This window comes from Carassius carassius, chromosome 4 (genome assembly GCF_963082965.1).
Source record: "Carassius carassius chromosome 4, fCarCar2.1, whole genome shotgun sequence".
In the NCBI taxonomy this organism is placed as follows: Eukaryota; Metazoa; Chordata; class Actinopteri; order Cypriniformes; family Cyprinidae; genus Carassius; species Carassius carassius.
In genome coordinates this window covers 42,556,636-42,575,937 of record NC_081758.1, presented here as the reverse complement: position 1 = coordinate 42,575,937, position 19,302 = coordinate 42,556,636, and the positions used below count along the sequence as shown (strand labels likewise).

Sequence of the window (19,302 nt, the reverse complement as noted above, 5' to 3'; positions counted from 1 at the left end):
GGGCCAGTTCTCCTCTGACCAGACGAAACAAGTAGTTCAATTCCAGGCTGCAGCAAAGTCAGATTGTGCAGAAGAATCATCTGTTTCCTGTGGTCTTGTCCTGGTGCTCCTCTGAGACAAGGTCTTTACAGGGGATCTGTATCTGGGGCTCTAGTTGTCCTGGTCTCCGCTGTCTTTCAGGGATGTAGAGGTCCTTTCTAGGTGATGATCCACCATCTGGTCTGGATACGTACTGGATCCGGGTGACTGCAGTGACCCTCTGATCTGGACACAGACTGGATCTGGTGGCTACGGTGACCTCGGAACAAGAGAGAAACAGACTAATATTAGCGTAGATGCCATTCTTCTAATGATGTAGCAAGTACACAGGTGTTATGGGAAGTGTTCCCGGTTCCGGTTTACCTAATTATTGCAGCCTAAAAATCCTTTAACGGATTTGGATATTAGAAGCATATTAGTATGTTAAGTGTAAGCCAGGTTAAAGAGATGGGTCTTTAATCTAGATTTAAACTGCAAGAGTGTGTCTGCCTCCCGAACAATGTTAGGAAGGTTATTCCAGAGTTTGGGCGCCAAATAGGAAAAGGATCTGCCGCCCGCAGTTGATTTTGATATTCTAGGTATTATCAAATGCTCATTTGCTTTTTTCTTTCTTTCTTTCTTTCTTTCTTTCTTTCTTTCATTATTTTACCTTTTTTAAGATTTATGAGCATAAGAAACTAAATTTACTAGATTTATCAGATTTAATTGGTGATTTCAAATATGAAATTTAATCAAGAGGTGAACAACTTTGAGAATGAGATTTTTCCACATTCACATATTTTACAATAATGAGCTTTTGTGCTGTTTGAAATCAAATGACCAAGACAAAACTTTATTTTTTACAGACAAGTTTATTAATTAATTGAACAGAAGCACACATAGTTGTAATCAAGTCTGTAGTAGGCTATGGTTGATTTGATTATCAGTGATTATCTATTTGTATTGCTTATTGAATGTCAAGCATTAAGGAACAGAATGAAACTTGCAGAAATGTGTTTTAACACATCAAACTTATTTCCATGCACTGCATCCTCCCTTTTGTCTGAATAAACAAATTATGGTGTTAATGAGAAGCCTAGTTAAAAGGTAAGTAAAAAGTTCAATTAGTCACGTCACATTCAGTCTTGAAATGACTTGAAAACACTTCCTTCTAGCCTTTTAGTGAGAAATCAGTTTGGTGAAATAGAATTACATGACACTTACAGTGTTCACTAAGCTTTAATGACTGATGATCCACAAATAATTTGACTACTGAAAAGAACAAAATAACAAATATGCATGGAATATGACATTTCTTAGAGTTATTAGTTTGAAATAAATGCAAACATGACTGAAAAGCTCTAAATTGATGAGAAATATACTTTTTTTAAATAAACAGACCATTAGTTAGTTGTTGTTTCTCCTTGATATTGTAAGTAATATTTCATTTATTTTGTTTCATTCAAAAGATGTCAACATGAAGTGACAAAAGGTATGGGTTTTATGTAAACACACACACACACATTAAAACAATCAGTAACGACTTATTATTCAACTCATTAGTTGTGTCCTTTCTGCCCAACAGCTGCACCTATCTGCTCCAGCAGTTTCTCTCTGTTGTTTGAGATGTTTTTTCCAGCGACCTCCATAAGATCAGTGATCATCTCAGTGCTGTAAGGATCTTTAAAGGTGATATATTTCTTCCTCCACATCTCAATGTCATCTGAGGAAAGAGTAAAACATTTAAATGAGAGCATAATTGATTTTTTTATAGATTTTTTCAAAGTCTGAACTTGCCTCCACAGTTGACCACATTAAACAGAGGCATGTGAATCACGGTTGGAGTGTTTGTGCCTTTGAACACATAGAAGTCCTTTGGGTTCTTCAGGTCTTCACTGGGAATGTTGACTTCAGGGAAAGGGATGCTTCGTTTCTTGCAAATCTCAGCAGCTTCTCTCACTGTCTGCAGTGGTAAGGTTTGACAGTATCACTTCATTTAACAAACATTTGAGTTGAAATTGAAGTTCATATTCACTGAAATCATAAATCTGAGATTAATGGAAATGCTCTCTCTCCAGGTATTATTGATATTTTAAAAATTTTAATTATATACACTTTTGTTTTAATGGTTTTCTTTTTTTATTATTATTAATAAAATTCTACACAGTACTTGTAATTATCTGTCAATGTTTTGTAAGGTTAGTGTGACCTCTGGTAGTCACGATGAATGTCATGAGGAAAAAGCAGCACAATTATTCCTGTTGTATTCTACTGAAGAAAGAAAGTCATACAGGTTTGAAACTATGTAAAGGAGAGTAAATTATCATTTATAAGTGATCTAATCTTTTAAATTATATTATAGTACTGTATGTGTTATATGTTCATATATAATACCATAAAAGGATCGCCATCACTGAAATCCAGGGAAATGATGAGATCAATGTTTCTTTCTTTTCTCAGCACTGAGAAGTAGGGTGAGTTCAGCAGCAGTCCGGCGTCTTTATAATCTCTCGTCTCACTTTCCAGAAGAGTAGAAGGCAAGGTTTCATCTGATGGATCACACCATGAAATCAGTTTATTTTTCACATTGAATTACTAATTTACAAACGGGTCTGTTCTCACCATTCAGGTTGTGGAGAAAGTCATATTTCCTGCCCCAGATCCACTGACCCATGATTTCGCGAATTCTCATCCACAAATCTTTAAAACAAATGCATAGTGGTTCTCTTTTGATGCTTCACTAGTTTTCTACAGCTTTATGCTTTAAAGTACCTACATAGGTAGAAAATCAAAAGTGAAACACATTATACAAATCAAATACATTGTAAAGATGGTTCAACCTACCAGTTAAAGGATTTGCTTTGAGGATATAACACAACATACCACACACATTTTCAGTGTGTTCATCCATACAGTGTTTTGCAGCTTCTTTATCTTCGAGATTCAGCTGCTGTTTGTCTCCATCGAGCTCTGTAAAAGAAAGACATTTGTACAGAACATTATTGAGTTCTTGTTATTTGGCAAGCTATAACTGTAGTTTGTTAAGTGTGATAAGTGTGATAACCGGAGTCTAAAATGAACTAAAAAATAACTAGTCTCCTGTACAGGTGCTGGTCATATAATTAGAATAACATCAAAAAGTTGATTGATTTCACTAATTCCACTCAGAAAGTAAAACTTATATTATATTCATTCATTACACGCAGACTGCTATATATTTCAAATGTTTATTTATTTTAATTTTGATGATTATAACTGACAACTAAGGAAAATCCCAAATTCAGTATCTCAGAAAGATAAAATATAACTTAAGACCAATACAAAGAAAGGATTTTTAGAAATCTTGGTCAACTAAAAAGTATGAACATGAAAAGTATGAGCATGTACAGCACTCAATACTTAGTTGTGGCTCCTTTTGTCTGAATGACTGCAGCGATGCGGCGTGGCATGGAGTCGATCAGTCTGTGGCACTGCTCAGGTGTAATGAGAGCCCAGGTTGCTCTGATAGTGGCCTTCAGCTCTTCTGCATTCTTGGGTCTGGCTTATTGCATCTTCCTCTTCACAATAATCCATAGATCTTCTATGGGGTTAAGGTCAGGCGAGTTTGCTGGCCAATTAAGAACAGGGATACCATGCTCCTTAAACCAGGTACTGGTAGCTTTGGCACTGTGTGCAGGTACCAAGTCCTGTTGGAAAATGAAATCTGCATCTCCATAAAGTTGGTCAGCAGCAGGAAGCATGAAGTGCTCTAAAACTTCCTGGTATAGGGCTGTGTTGACCTTTGACCTCAGAAAACACAGTGGACCAACACCAGCAGATGACATGACACCCCAAACCATCACTGACTGTGGAAACTTTACACTGGATCTCAAGCAACGTGGATTGTGTGCCTCTCCTCTCTTCCTCCAGACTCTGGGACCCTGATTTCCAAAGGAAATGCTAAATTTACTTTCATCAGAGAACATAACTGTGGACCACTCAGCAGCAGTCCAGTCCTTTTTGAAGTGAGACACTTCTGACGCTGTCTGTTGTTCAAGAGTGGCTTGACACAAGGAATGCGACAGCTGAAACCCATGTCTTGCATACGTCTGTGTGTAGTGGTTCTTGAAGCACTGACTCCAGCTGAAGTCCACTCTTTGTGAATCTCCCCCACATTTTTGAATGGGTTTTGTTTCACAATCCTCTCCAGGGTACGTTATCCCTATTGCTTGTAAATTTTTCTTTTCCTTCCCTTCGCCTCTCTATTAATGTGCTTGGACACAGAGCTCTGTGAACAGCCAGCCTTTTTTGTAATGAGCTTTTGTGTCTTGCCCTCCTTGTGCAAGGTGTCAATGGTTGTCTTTTGGACAACTGTCAAGTCAGCAGTCTTCCCCATGATTGTGTAGTCTACAGAACTAGACTGAGAGAGCATTTAAAGGCCTTTGCAGGTGTTTTGAGTTAATTAGCTGATTAGAGTGTGGCACCAGGTGTCGTCAATATTGAACCTTCTCACAATATAAAAATTTTCTGAGATACTGAATTTGGGATTTTCCTTAGTTGTCAGTTATAATCATCAAAATGAAAAGAAATAACATTTGAAATATATTAGTTAGGTGTAATGAATGAATATAATATACAAGTTTCACTTTTTGAATGCAATTAGTGAAATAAATGAACTTTTTGATGATATTCTAATTATATGACCAGCACCTGTACACACAACATTGTGCAAAAGCCATTTAAGATGCTTTGATTTGAAGCTAAAATGAATTCGATGACATTCTCATAATCTACTCAGTTACACTTAACAATACGATGCATGAACAATACATTAGTTAAAGTATTTAATTAGTTAATAATGTTAGTAAAAATACAACAGTTCATTTTTTGCTCAGGTCCAATAAATAATGTTAACAGATTAGGGGTGTCCCCAACTAAGGATTTTCATAGTCGAAGCAGATTTTTCGAATCTTGCCGATATTCGACTGATAGTTGAATCATATGTTTGGGGATGGGGTAAAATACATTAACAAGAGTCAAGTCAGACATTCGACTAACATAATAACTGATGTTAACATACAGGGAAAATGTGTAAAGAATACCTTGCACATATAAACGGGGTAAATTAAGTTTTATGTTTTGATGAACAGATAGCTAACGCTTAACATCGGCGAAACCATAACAGTTTTATTTTATAAGTTTTTTTTACAATAGTGCTCTTATTATAAAGTTAGCTTAAAACGTTAGCAGTTCATGTTCTGCATTTCTGTTTTGAGCTGCGTGCGCTGAAGATGACTAGTAGAGTGACGCATTTGATAGCAAGTTTTAAATCAATGGGATTCAACTCATATTTTCATATAGAATATGCTTCATTATTATACAACATAACATTAATATTAAGACTTATAGGCTATTTGCAAAAAGAGCCTGAATGCACATGAACATATGCGGGGCTCTGAATGCAAACTCCTTTTGTGGACGCGTTCTTTACGAAACAATGTGCAGAAACACGGCATCTAAACTCAAATTCACAGCGTTTTAGTATAATGGTCTTCTCATTATAGTAGTATGTATATAACAGTCCCAGTCATAGTTATTAATATTCTGCATTGTAGTTTGACCTGCTCATGCTGTGCACTGAAGAGATATCACCGTAGTACTACAATTAAGCGCTTGACTCAAAACCAAATGCATCTTATATCAGTTAAATAATATATCCACGATATATATATATAGACCGGCTGAAATGTTTTGAAATCACTTGTACCCTACATGTTTGAAAAAATCCATTCTCTGCCTGTGTCAGTTTGAGTCTTGGTAAAGTTTAAATCCCCGCCTCCAAGATGTCCTCTTTCGGTCACGGATTATGGGAAGTGAAACATAAATCTATAGGTGTGGTTGGATTTATTCACGCACTTTAAAATATTAATTTGAAGCTTCTTTCTTTTCAGATTCTTACAGCTTTATCATAATTGGCTGTATATTAACTTATTGGGAGAAAACGTACTCGGTTACTAAACGTAACCTTGGTTCTCTCTAGAAGAGCGAACGAGTACTGCGTCTTAGCTAAGACGCTACGGGAAAAGTCTCTCTTCAGTATTTCGTGAAAAGAGACTTTTCCCGTAGCGTCTTAGCTAAGACGCAGTACGAGAGAGCTCTCGTAAGAGAACCTGTAGTTCTATGTGAAATCAGACATTTGAGCTCCCCCATATAGTCAAAATGGCATAATCAATAACACCTTGTGAAAATATTCGACTGTTGGATTGGTAGTTGAATCAGGCTCCTCGAATCAAAGCATCGATTCGTCGACTATTCGGGGTCACCCCTATAACAGATACATCTTTGATTTTAATAATGTATTAGTAATTAGTTAAATTAACTTGGTTTACAATTAATAAAAGATTTACATGTATTTTTCATTTGAAAATGGAACTAAATTGTGAAGTGTTACCACAGTATATGTTTATATCAAGTGATATGGAATAAATTATGGATTATTAACAGAGCTGGGCGGATTAATTTTAGCCTCTTACTGATTCCAAATTATGACACAAATTGTAGTCAGTATTGTAATCAATTACAATACAGATTTAGATTAGATTACTTTTGAGCTTTTGACCTGCATGTCATGTGTCCACAACCAATGTCAGAGAACAGTGAACATGCAAATGTCATACATAATTATAAAAATGATCTATTTTAAAAACTGAGGTGTGCTTCAAGTAAATACACTGAACAAAATTATGAACGCAGCATTTTTGTCCCTATTTTTCATAAGCTGAACTTAAAGATCCAAAACTTTTTCTATGAACACAAAAGGCAGATTTCTATCAAATATTGCACACAAATCTGTCTAAAGCGGTGTTGGTGAGCACTTCTCCTTTGCCGAGATAATCCATCCACCTCACAGGTGTGGCATATCAAGATGCTGATTAGACAGCAGGATTATTGCACAGGTGTGGCTTAGGCTGGCCACAATAAGATGTCACTCTGAAATGTGCAGTTTTACTGTATTGGGGGGTCCGAAAACCAGTCCGTATCTGGTGTGACCACCATTTTCCTCACGCAATGCAACACATCTCCTTCACATAGAGTTGATCAGGTTGTTGATTGTGGTCTGTGGGATGTTGGTCCACTCCTCTTCAATGATTGTGTGAAGTTGCTGGATATTGACAGGAACTGGAACACGCTGTCGTATATATGCTGATCCAGAGCATGACAATAGTTGACATGTCCGGTGGGCATACTGGCCAAGCAAAAACTGGGATGTTTTCAGCTTCCAGGAATTGTGTACAGATCCTTGCAACATGGGGCCGTGTACTATCATGCTTCAACATCATGGGATGGTCGTGGATGAATGGCACAAAAATGAACCTCAGGATCTCATCACGGTATCTCTGTGCATTCAAAACGAAATCAATAAAATGCACCTGTGTTCGTTGTCCATAACATACACCTGCCCATACCATAACAGCAAATTGCTCACCCACACCACGTCATACACATTGTCTGCCATCTACCCTGTACAGTAAAGAGTAAAGAGAATACCTCTCCAAAGTGCCAGATGTCATTGAATGTGAGCATTTCCTCACTCAAGTCTTTTATGTTGACGAACTGCAGTCAGGTCGAGACCCTGATGAGGACGACTAGCATGCATCTGAGACTGTTTCTGACAGTTTGTGCAGAAATTCTTAGGTTATGCAAACCGATTGTTGCAGCAACTGTCTGGGTGGCTTGTCTCAGACGATCTTGGAGGTGAAGATGCTGGATGTGGAGGCCCTGGGCTGGTGTGGTTACACGTGGTCTGCAGTTATGAGGCCAGTTGGATGTACTGCCAAATTCTCTGAAACAAGTTTTGGAGACATTCCTGTAGTCAGCATGCCAATTGCATGCTCCCTCAAAACTTGCGACATCTGTGGCATTGTGCTGTATGATAAAACTGGAGATTTTAGAGTGGCCTTCTAATGTGGCCAGCCTAAAACACACCTGTGCAATAATCCTGCTGTCTAATCAGCATCTTGATATGCCACACCTGTGAGGTGGATGGATTATCTCGGCAAAGGAGAGGTGCTCACCAACACAGATTTAGACAGCTTTGTGAACAATATTTGAGAGAACTAGGCCTTTTTTGTACATAGAAAAATGGGGGCAAAAACAAAAGTGCTGCATTTATAATTTGGTTCAGTATATATTAGGTGAAAGAGATTCAGATGACAACAGAGTTTGTGAATTTGTGGATTTTAATGTGTTTGAAGACAAAAGCCTTCAAAAGATAGAAATAAATGGTTGAAAAACCTACTGAGTTATAATTCAAATAAAAATGTATGTGTTCATCAGTAGTTAATGCAATGTTGAAACACTTCTTAATCGTGAAAAAAAAATATTTTTTTTTTTACTGACTAATGACTGGTCTCTGTGTGATCGTCCACAAAACTAAAGTCTTTCTGAATGTAGCTATACAAGCAGTACACTGTTTTAAAAAAAGGAACATTTAAAAGATGAAAGAGGGATTAGGGAGAATCAATAAATTATACATATTTTATTGCTATTGTGTGAATAATATTTAATCTAACTGTTGTCTGACTATGAATATTTTAAAAGGTAATATGTAATATAATACATTTTCAATCTGATTACATAATCCAGACTACATTAAATCTGTTACTTCACAGCTCTGATTATTAACAGTACTTATTACCAGATTAAAGAATTATCATTTTTATATCTTATCTTTTATTTTTCAGATTTATAGAGTTTGCCCTTTCATTTTACAGCAGGAAGCTCAAACAGAACAGTAGAATCAAAACATAAAACTTATCCATAAATAAATGCAGACATACTTTACCTTCCCTTGTTTCCTGGTTTCCCCGCTCTTCAGGATATAGTTCATGAAGGAAATCTGGGGAAAAAGTCAAATATAATCAGGGCTAACATGAAATGAAATGACTGAATACTTTCGGCAGAAGTGAATCTTCAAATGCAGCTTTACCCGTTATTTTTTGCCAGAGGTATTTCCTAATCTCGTCTTTATCAGCTAAAGCGCTGCCACACAGAGCTGCAGAAAATACATTAATGTATAAAAGTGTTCACAATAAATGAATCAAAAACATGATTTTAAACCAAAAAATGCAATATAACAGTCTAATGCATCAACATGTCATTTGAACCCTTAAATATTTTTTTTTATTTTTCTTAAAATAACTCTGTAAATCCGTATCTCGCTGTGCTGTTAAAATGAACTGTAATGTTGCAAATATTAGTACACTCTACTGTTACAGACTTTGTTACCTTGCAGGTACAGCATGTCCATTTCATCCTGAGGTTTTGTCTTTGTGCCACTGTCAAACTGGCTGCCGAAGCTGGAGGTTTTCACAAATGCCCCACTGAGAGAATAACCTGCTTCAAGTGGACTGATCTCAAACCAGGGGTCTTCTATGCCTGCATACAGAAGACATCAGCATATAACAGCTGACACGAGCACAAAAACTCACTTTAATTCTTTCAGACACCAACACAGACCTTTCACGGTCTTGCATTCTTGGGATTGCATGTCGATCAATGTGTAGATGGGAAATGGTACTTTATTGCACTGGTCCCACTGCTCTGAGAGTTTGCATTCATCAATCTGAAGAGAATATAATATATGGAACATAATCTCAGAAAAACTTAAAGAATGGAGTCCATAAGAACCTGAAAATCTTCATTTTTACAGCAGGTAAGATTCTGCAAAGAGTATGAATACAAATTAATCACCTATTCAGCTATGCTTGTGTTCAGTTCAGTTAAATTCAGATTAGCCTTTAAATCTCAGTTTTCAATGTGGTTTCAGGCTTTGGACCTTGTTGCATGTCTGTTTCCCATAGCACAGGATGGTGAATAGTTATGAATAATTACAGACCTCTTTCACATATGTTGTGATGACCATCACTGCCCAGACGTCAGTCAAGCTGAAGTGGTCTTTCGTTTGGAGATACTTCTTCAGTTTGGCCAATGCGTCTCCCCAGCTGACTCCTGGACCGCTGAGTCTCCTGATGATTTTGTCTGTCACAGTTTCTAGTTTGGTGGACCAGTCTGGTTCTTGGTATAAGGAGGCCATGCACCTTGAGAGAAGAACATACTGCCCTCATTTTTGACATTCAACCCAATTCAATCTCTGTGTTTGTGGTTTCTCAGGGTTTGTACCAGGTGGATCCAGAGACTCCGCTCAGATAAAGAATGCAGTCCAGAAGACCCGCTTTATCAAGCTGAACCAGGGATCCCAGCAAACCCACCATGGCTCTTTGTCCTCCTCCAGAACCCAGTAATGCAATGTTTGGCACCGCATCCTGAAATGCACACAGTTTCAATTGGGAAACAGTTGATGTTCATCAGCAACAACATCATTTGTTGGTCATTTCAAGAAAAAACAGACAGTAAGATATTAGACATTTAATGGTACACAGACAGTTTGGTATGCAAAAACTATACAACTGCCTCTATTTTTATTAAACAGTGGTTTACTGAACAAAACACGGAAGGATGGAAAATCTACCTTAAACTATGTGCTGTATGGAGCCCAATTACTTGCCCATTACAATAATATTAAAATGTTACAATTATAAAGGAGTAGTGTTCATTTTTGTCAGCTATTTTTAATTTAGTCTTAGTCCTGTGTCAAATAAAAATATAATATAGTCCTGTTAATATAGTCCTTATTACAAAATATATTTACGTTTTAAAAGTTTAGCGCCCTCTAGCGGGCGTAAAAATAATGACAGTATCGTGTTGCATCAATCCAAATGCGTGCTTATTTAATTGCAATGTGTGGACTTTTTACACCGATCTCACAGTAATTCGTACATATTTTACTAAGTGTGTACTAAGTGTGTTTTACTTCATTACTACTTCATGCAAACTACATTACTTACCTTACTGCAGTTTATCTCGAGTTTCTGCAGGCTTTGAAAAACAGTGTTTCTTCTTTCGAACAAAAACTCTTTCTCCTTTGAATGCAGAGAGTGTGCAATTCTCACCTCAACACTGCAATGGAGACATACAGACATACTGATATTTTTATTTTATTTTAGATTTGCATACAATTAACTCAGATGTTAATTATGATGAGATCGCAGAACGATCCAGTTTGTAATAGACATTAACTGTGTTAAATTGTTCAACCCCTGGTGAATATAATAATTTATAGATTTACGCTTTTCTAAAGATACATTTGTTTTTATTTTTATTGCATCAAAAACAGTCTAGAAGCAAATGTTTTGAGCTACAGTATAATATGTCATAATTATTCAACCCCTATTCTAAATGGCTCTTTTTAAGTTGCTTATTGTACAGTATGGTACAAAATAGTCTTAGAAGAAAAATAAGCCTTTGGAAACTCTATAACATAACTGAATTACAGTAACTTGAGCTGTTGGGCTGATGATAAACAGGACGAAACATTAGCGTTGTAGATACTATGTAGCAATATGTACTTAAACTGAGGTTACATACTATGTAGCCTACACATATAGTTACTATGTAAGTACACAGGTATTAGGGACATTGCTTTCATAATTAATGTTTCTCAGTTGCTTTGACACAATCTTTTTTGTTTAAAGCGCTATATAAATAAAGGTGACTTGACAATATAAAGTATCAAGTTTTGATTTTTCATCAACTTTATGTTCTCAGAATTACTAAAATCTGTTAAAGGCACAGTAAGCAAGATATTTTTATTAAAATATCCAAAAACCACTAGAACAATGCTATATATTTTGCTGACTTGTGTACTAACATTATACCAAATGTTTCAATTAATGTTTAAATCATTGTGTCGTCTGCCATTGATGTCACACACCCTTGATTTCCTGTTTGGTTGAAGTTAGTAGAAAACATGGAAACACCAAAGACGCTTTTATATGTTATGCGTTTTGTTGAACTGGTGACAACCACACAGAATAGCATTGTAACAGAATTTTCAAATCTATTGAGTATGATGAAACAGCACTGCACAAGGATTGGAAGTGGTCGACTATTGCATAATAATTCCACACTCAGTCACGGCGTTATCAAAGGCCCTGTCCCAAATGAAACACTTCATGTGCACTTGCGGTCTTAAGGACTACAATGGCCACCCCACGCATGCGTCTGCTAAGTCCTCGAGACCATAGGGTGTCCAATTTGTCATTTTAGCATGTAGAAGGTTGGTCATGAGCGCCTCCTTTGTGGGTTTTATGCAACCTCGATCCGAACTTCTGCTGAGCCTACACTGGATCGAGCTCCGCAGCAGACTTTTACCTGACAGTCAAAGAGACATTACGTCACGAAAGTGCGGACTCAAGAGGAAGACCGAAAGGGTTTATGGTGCCATTTGGGTCAGGGCCAAACTACGCCTTTGTTTTGTATACACGCCGTCTAGCGGCGAAAACTTACATATTGTGTAACATTTTTATAAAATGTTGTTATTGCCAGCAAAATTTATTGCTGGTCAATAATTTTGAATGCAACTGTATAATGCTGGAATCCGAGCAGGATTACAGACCTTTCCTGGAGTTTGGATGCACTCATCTGTAAAACAAGTTCAAAGTCAAGTTACACCATCCTTTCTGATATTTAAATTATTAAACCACAAATAATGCTAACTTTTTTTTTTTTTTTTTTTTTTTAGAATGACATTTAGATGAAGACATTTTCGCAGACAGTTTTATCTAAAGTGATTCACAAATCAGAACAATAGAAACAATCAAACTGACCCTGAACCACAAACCTAGCCATAAGGGTTAATTTTTTGGTTGAGAAAAAAATTGTTTTATACATCATCTAAAACAATTAAGCTTTCCATTGATGTATGTATTTTTTTTAGATAGGACATATATACAACAGTTTGAAAATCTGGAATGTGAAAGTTCAAAAAAATCTAAATATTGAGAAATCTTGTCCAGTTGCCTTGTCCAAATGAAGTTCTTAGCAATGCATATTACTAATGATAAAACATTTTTTATAGATTTACAGTAGGTAATTTACAGAGTAATTGAATTTTTAATTTAATTGCCTGTTATAAAAGCTTTAAAAATATATACTCACTGTTCTTGTGTAGTCTTTTAAAATCCGGGGATTCCCCAATAAAAACAGCAGCTGTTTTCTCTCGGATCAGGCAGAAGATGTTCTTTTATAGGACTCTAGATTTTATCATGAAGGGTGGAGATGAACGTGAATTGGGCTTCAGACCAAAAAACAAGTTCTTCCATGTAATTTCTTTGTAACTGGGAGGAGAGGGTGGAGTAAAAAAGCTTAATGTGAAAACATGGTAAACCGTTGTAAATTTTATAATAAAGTTTATATATTTGTAATTTAATATTGATGTAATAATAATTTAATATTTCATATATTATAATATTTAATTGCTTAATAAATTATTATATTTTACATTTAATTGATAATAAATATTATATAATATATTACATATTATAATATAATATAATAGACAATATTTTTATATTGTATACTGCAACTAATGTCACAGAGTTTATTTTGGATTTAAATTTATAGATTTCAGCATTTGTCTTAAGAGAAGGTGACATAAAAACTTTGTTGGAAACTTGCAATTGTACTGTAGTAGACAGCATATGACGACTGGAAAGCTTAATTTTGATTTGATACAACAAAGCATGCATTTTGCCTTCATTTGTTAAAGTCAGCGTGAGGACTTCAGCAAATGGACACAAAATTGATTAAACCTACTTCAAATCGATTTACAGAACTGTACTTAATGACAGCTGTGTGCAATAAAATGAATGCAACCTTGCCTACTAAGATATATACTGTATATATGAATGGTCATTGTTCAGCATTGTACCTTTATGCCTTTATGATTTATTTCTACTTTACATATTTATGTACATTTTTTTGTCTTACATTTGTTGCAGTTTTTCTTAAAAAAAAATCCATCTTTTAAAAAAAGGCTATTACTGCATTTATAAAACCCTGATAATAATCATACACATGCACGCACACACACACACACACACACATATATATATATATATATATATATATATATATATATGTATGTATGAATTACAGCTCAGCTCCTTCTTTACCACGACAGACCGGTACAGCGACTGCATTACCTCAGAAGCTGCACCGATCCGTCTGTCAATCTCACGTTCCATCCTTCCCTCACTCGTGAACAAGACCCCAAGATACCTGAACTCCTCCACTTGAGGCAGGAACTCTCCACCAACCTGAAGTGGGAAATCCACCCTTTTCCGACTGAGAACCATGGCCTCGGACTTGGAGGTGCTGATTCTCATCCCAGCCACTTCACACTCGGCTGCAAACCGTCCCAGTGCACGCTGAAGGTCCTGGTCTGAGGAGGCCAACACGACAACATCATCCGCATAAAGCAGCGACGAAATCGTATGGTCCCCAAACCGGACACTCTCCGGCCCTTGGCTGCGCCTAGAACTTCTGTCCATAAAAATTATGAACAGAACCGGTGACAAAGGGCAGCCCTGCCGGAGTCCAACATGCACCGGGAACAGGTCTGACTTACTGATCGCAATGCGAACCAAGCTCTTGCTCCGGTCGTACAGGGACCAAACACCCCTAAGCAGGGGGCCGCCGACCCCATACTCCCAGAGCACCCTCCACAGGATGTCGCGAGGAACACGGTCGAATGCCTTCTCCAAATCCACAAAACACATGTGGACTGGTTGGGCAAACTCCCATGAACCCTCCAGCACCCTGTAGAGGGTATAGAGCTGGTCCAGTGTTCCACGACCGGGACAAAAACCACACTGTTCCTCCTGAATCCGAGGTTCCACTATCGGCCAAATTCTCCTCTCCAGTACCCTGGCATAGACTTTCCCGGGGAGGCTGAGAAGTGTGATCCCCCAGTAGTTGGAACACACTCTCCGGTCCCCCTTCTTGAAAAGAGGGACCAGTCCAGAGGTACTGTCCCCAACCGCCATGCGATGTTGCAGAGGCGTGTCAGCCAAGACAGCCCCACAACATCCAGCGACTTGAGGTACTCAGGGCGGATCTCATCCACCCCCGGTGCCTTGCCACCGAGGAGCTTTTTAGCTACCTCGATGAGTTCAGCCCGGGTGATGGACGAGTCCTCCTCCGAGTCCCCAGCCACTGCTTCCTCAACAGAAGACAAGTCAGTGGGATTGAGGAGATCCTCGAAGTATTCCTTCCACCGCCCGACGATATCCCCAGTTGAGGTCAATAGGTGCCCATCTCCACTGTAAACAGTGTTGGTAGGGCACTGCTTCCCCCTCCTGAGGCGTCGAACAGTTTGCCAGTATCTCTTCGAGGCCAACCGATAGTCTTTCTCCATGGCCTCACCGAACTCCTCCCAGGCCCGATTTTTTGCCTCCACAACTACCCGGGCTGCAGTCCGCTTGGCCTGCCGGTACCTGTCAGCTGCCTCCGGAGTCCCACAAGCCATCCAGGCCCGATAGGACTCTTGACTCCTTCTTCAGCTTGACGGCATCCCTTTCTTCCAGTGTCCACCACCGGGTTCGGGGATTGCCGCCTCGACAGGCACCGGAGACCTTACGGCCACAGCTCCGAGCAGCCGCAGCGACAATGGAGGTGGAGAACATGGTCCACTCGGACTAAATATCTCCAGCCTCCCTCGGGATCTGGTCGAAGCTCTGCCGGAGGTGGGAGCTGAAGATCTCTCTGACAGGGGGCTCGGCCAGACGTTCCCAACAGACCCTCACAGTACGTTTGGGTCTGCCGAGTCTGTCCAGCTTCCTCCCCCGCCATCAGATCCAGCTCACCACCAGGTGGTGATCAGTTGACAGCTCCGCCGCCCCTCTCTTCATCCGAGTGTCCAAGACATATGGCCGAAGGTTTGATGACACGACCACAAAGTCGATCATCGACCTCCGACCAAATTTCAAATTTTATCTTCAAATTAATGTACAAACAACAAAGACAAGTATAGTATTTTCTCATATTTGTTTATTGGCATTTTTTTAATGACTGAATGCCAGTATCAATGATACCAATACTGTTTCCTCCATAAAATCGCCCTCCTCCCATTAAATCTTAACATTTATTAGAATTTAAAAATAACTTATAATTTAAGTGAACTTAAAACAATCTTTACATAAAAACATTATAATAAATGTCATATTTACCTGTGTCCTTCAGCAGAAATATACAGAAATTGAAGTCATTAAACACTAAATTCTAAATTAAATATATATATATATATATTAAAATATTATCATTATTTTTTTTGTCCTTTGATTGATAGACATCACAGCAATCGGTTTATTAGGTTTTTTTGGCTGTTGTTTCTTTAAGAGCTGCCGCTGCTGAACGTGACACGGATCTTGCATCATATTTTCTCTCAGCACTTTTTATCTTTTCTAACCATACTTCAAGTTTAAAAGACTCTATTAATGAGCTGACAAGTTTAATCGTGTGTGTTAGATGGGTGGGACAGTGCTGGGCTGCTCCAGGACAGTTTTGAAAATCATTTCAGACATGTTGTGTAATATATATGTAACAATATAAAAATATTCGTTGTCACGGGAAGGAGGAAGATTTAAATGAAAACTTTAATAATAAAATAAAACCAAAACAGCCCCTCACGGACAACTGCCGTGCACAATAAAACCAAAACAAAAAATAAAACCAAGGCCTGGTCCTCTCTCGTCCTTCACTCTGGTAACTTCATCACTTAACAATTGGGTTCTATCTCTTTGTCCTATAACACGGGACTAAATGAGTTCACAGTTCAATTTATTTGCTGCCACAACCTTTGTTTAGCCCAGTTAGGTCCGGGATAGGGAGTCTGAGCAACAACAACCAGAATAATAATCTGAATCAGAATCACCTTTTATTGCCAGGTATGTTTACAGAATGTTACACTGTTACACAGTGTAAAAGAATGACAGTGACAGAACAAAAAATGGAAATGGAAGTAAGCAATAAAAAAATATATATGTACAAATTAACAATTGTATGTACAGACTGTTTTGTATTTATGGGTATATTATGTGCAAACTGAAATATAGTATAATATTTCATTAAATCAGGTAATATATTCATTATCAGGATATACATTTGTTTAATAATAATTACGCTCACTACACCAGGAGCAGTCCCTAATCCCTTTTTAGACTTCAGTCAATTTGCATCAGTTTGCATCCTTGCAAATGACATTGTTCAATTTCCAATAGACCACACAAAAACGCAAACCACCATCCTTTTTACGTATGGGAACTACAGGTGCAGCCCATGGACCATCTGAAGGTTGAATAATACCACGTTCTTGCATCTGTTTAAGATTGTCAGCCACTTCTTGTTGCAAGTGAATCAGAACTCATCTTAATAGGCCCTTGCATCCCCAGAAGCGGCCCTGGTTTAAACCCCCAACCATCCAAACCCAAAATCTCTTGTGTCATGATACTGGCCACTGAAAATTCTGCAACCAAAACAAAGTTGCATGTGGCTTGTCTGAATAGCTGATAGCCTCAACGAAGCTACTGTGACACCTCTTCTTAAGAAACCTTCTCTTGATGATAGTAATTTTAATAATTTTCGCCCTATCTCAAATCTTCCGTTGTTACTACAGCATTGAAGAAAACTGTGTTAATTCAGCTACAGTCTTTCCTTAGTGCAAATCATATTTTTGAAACTTTTGAGACTCTTGTTTCCTAATTCTGTTAGACTTAACCTCGGTTTTTGATACAGTTGATAATAAAGCTCTTTTATTTCCACTAGAATATTTTGTTGGCATCCAGGAAACTGTTCTGAGCTGGTTCAAATCATATTTAACAAATAGAACTTTCTCTGTCAGATTACACAATTTTCCTTCTTTGGCTGCTAAGCTTTCCTGTGGAGTGTCACAGGGTACTATTCTTGCACCCATTCTTTTTTCTTTGTATTTACTTAATTTGGGCTCTATTTTCAGAAAGCATGGGGTATCATTTCACTGCTATGCAGATGATACCCAAATTTATGTGTGTGTGTGTTCACTGCTCTGTGTGTGTGCATTTCGGATGGGTTAAATGCAGAGCACGAATTCTGAGTATGGGTCACCATACTTGGCTGAATGTCACTTCACTTTTGTCACTCACTTTTTATCTACCTTTGAAACGAAATAAACATGCTGCTCTAGAATCTCTTTTTGCATACCTGGATGAAGTGAAAATGTGGTTCTCTCAATTTTTTTATTTATTTCTGAATTAATCAAAAACCGAGATTATAGTCTTTGGCCCCAGTAAAATTTCAGGGAGCAGAAGTATTGAACTGGACTACCTTTTTCCTTTTACTTCTTTTTTGTATTAAAAACTTATCTGATCAACTTTATCCATACAATCCTACACAAAATCTGAGGTCTGGTGATCAAAGACTTCTCTCAGTCCCCGGATCTCGGTTAAAACATAGAGGGGATAGAGCCTTTGCATTTGCTGGCCCTAAGATGTGGAACAGCCTTCCAGCCTATATCAGATCGACACAGTCTTTACATGTTTTTAAATCATCTCTTAAAACCTATTCCTTTTGTTTGGCTCTTAATCTATTTTGAGTTTATGGTTTGAATCTGTGGGTTGTCATGTGTTCTATGTCTTTGTCTGTTTAGCACTTTGGTCAGCCGTGCTTGCTGTTTTTAAATGTGCTACATACAAACAAACTTGAAACTTGGATACTAAATGCTTTTGTGATGTAAAGTTCCCTTTAATCCATTCACCACTATCACATGGTTGCAGACATTTGGTCATGGCAGCATTTAGACTCTGATAATTAGCTTTATCATTTGGAGTCAGCCCAATGTAAACATCTCTTGCCTTGCCTGATAACAATAAGGACATTAACTTAAGTTAATGCCGCATCCCAGCCATTTACTTCAGCTGCCATCTCAAACAGCTCAGACCAGTCTGCCCATTCACGGTCTATTGCTGTAAAAGTTTCTGGCATAAAAACAGGGTGCTGAAACTGGCCGGTTTTTCTTATAACTCGGGACTAAAGAAGTTCACAGTTCAATTAGTTTAGCTTGTTTTGCTCTATTCTTTTTCTATTCAATAATTTTTCTTTCTGTTTTCATGTGCATCAAATATAATGGCATGGCAAACGTGAAAAAAATCACACTTGCATTGCTGCAAGTTTTTTACACAATCCTTAACACAGTTTACGTCACCCTCACACATAAACAAAACCCTTCAATAAAATATAATACAATTACAAACAATAATAAAACCAATTTGACCGATCGAATCAATTTGTTGATCTGTTCCTCACATAAACTGGCGTCCAAGTATACACACACCAACACAGTCTCTGATCGCAAAGAGTGCACTGTACATT

At 37.8% G+C, this 19,302-nt stretch overlaps 1 protein-coding gene across 1 annotated transcript; it reads right to left on the bottom strand.

The window, feature by feature from the left end:
- Positions 1-1,531: 1,531 nt before the first annotated feature.
- On the bottom strand, positions 1,532-13,211 carry LOC132136075 (cytosolic phospholipase A2 gamma-like). The gene is made up of 14 exons (XM_059547218.1): positions 13,057-13,211; positions 12,515-12,540; positions 10,905-11,016; positions 10,180-10,322; positions 9,896-10,097; positions 9,517-9,622; positions 9,286-9,435; positions 8,926-9,052; positions 8,405-8,451; positions 2,902-2,988; positions 2,641-2,718; positions 2,413-2,567; positions 1,816-1,981; positions 1,532-1,741 (listed from the first exon to the last, which is right to left on the bottom strand). Exons 2-14 carry the CDS (start codon positions 12,538-12,540, stop codon positions 1,578-1,580), a joined length of 1,563 nt encoding a protein of 520 aa, XP_059403201.1. The 5' UTR covers positions 13,057-13,211; the 3' UTR covers positions 1,532-1,577.
- Between the last annotated feature and the right edge of the window lie 6,091 nt (positions 13,212-19,302).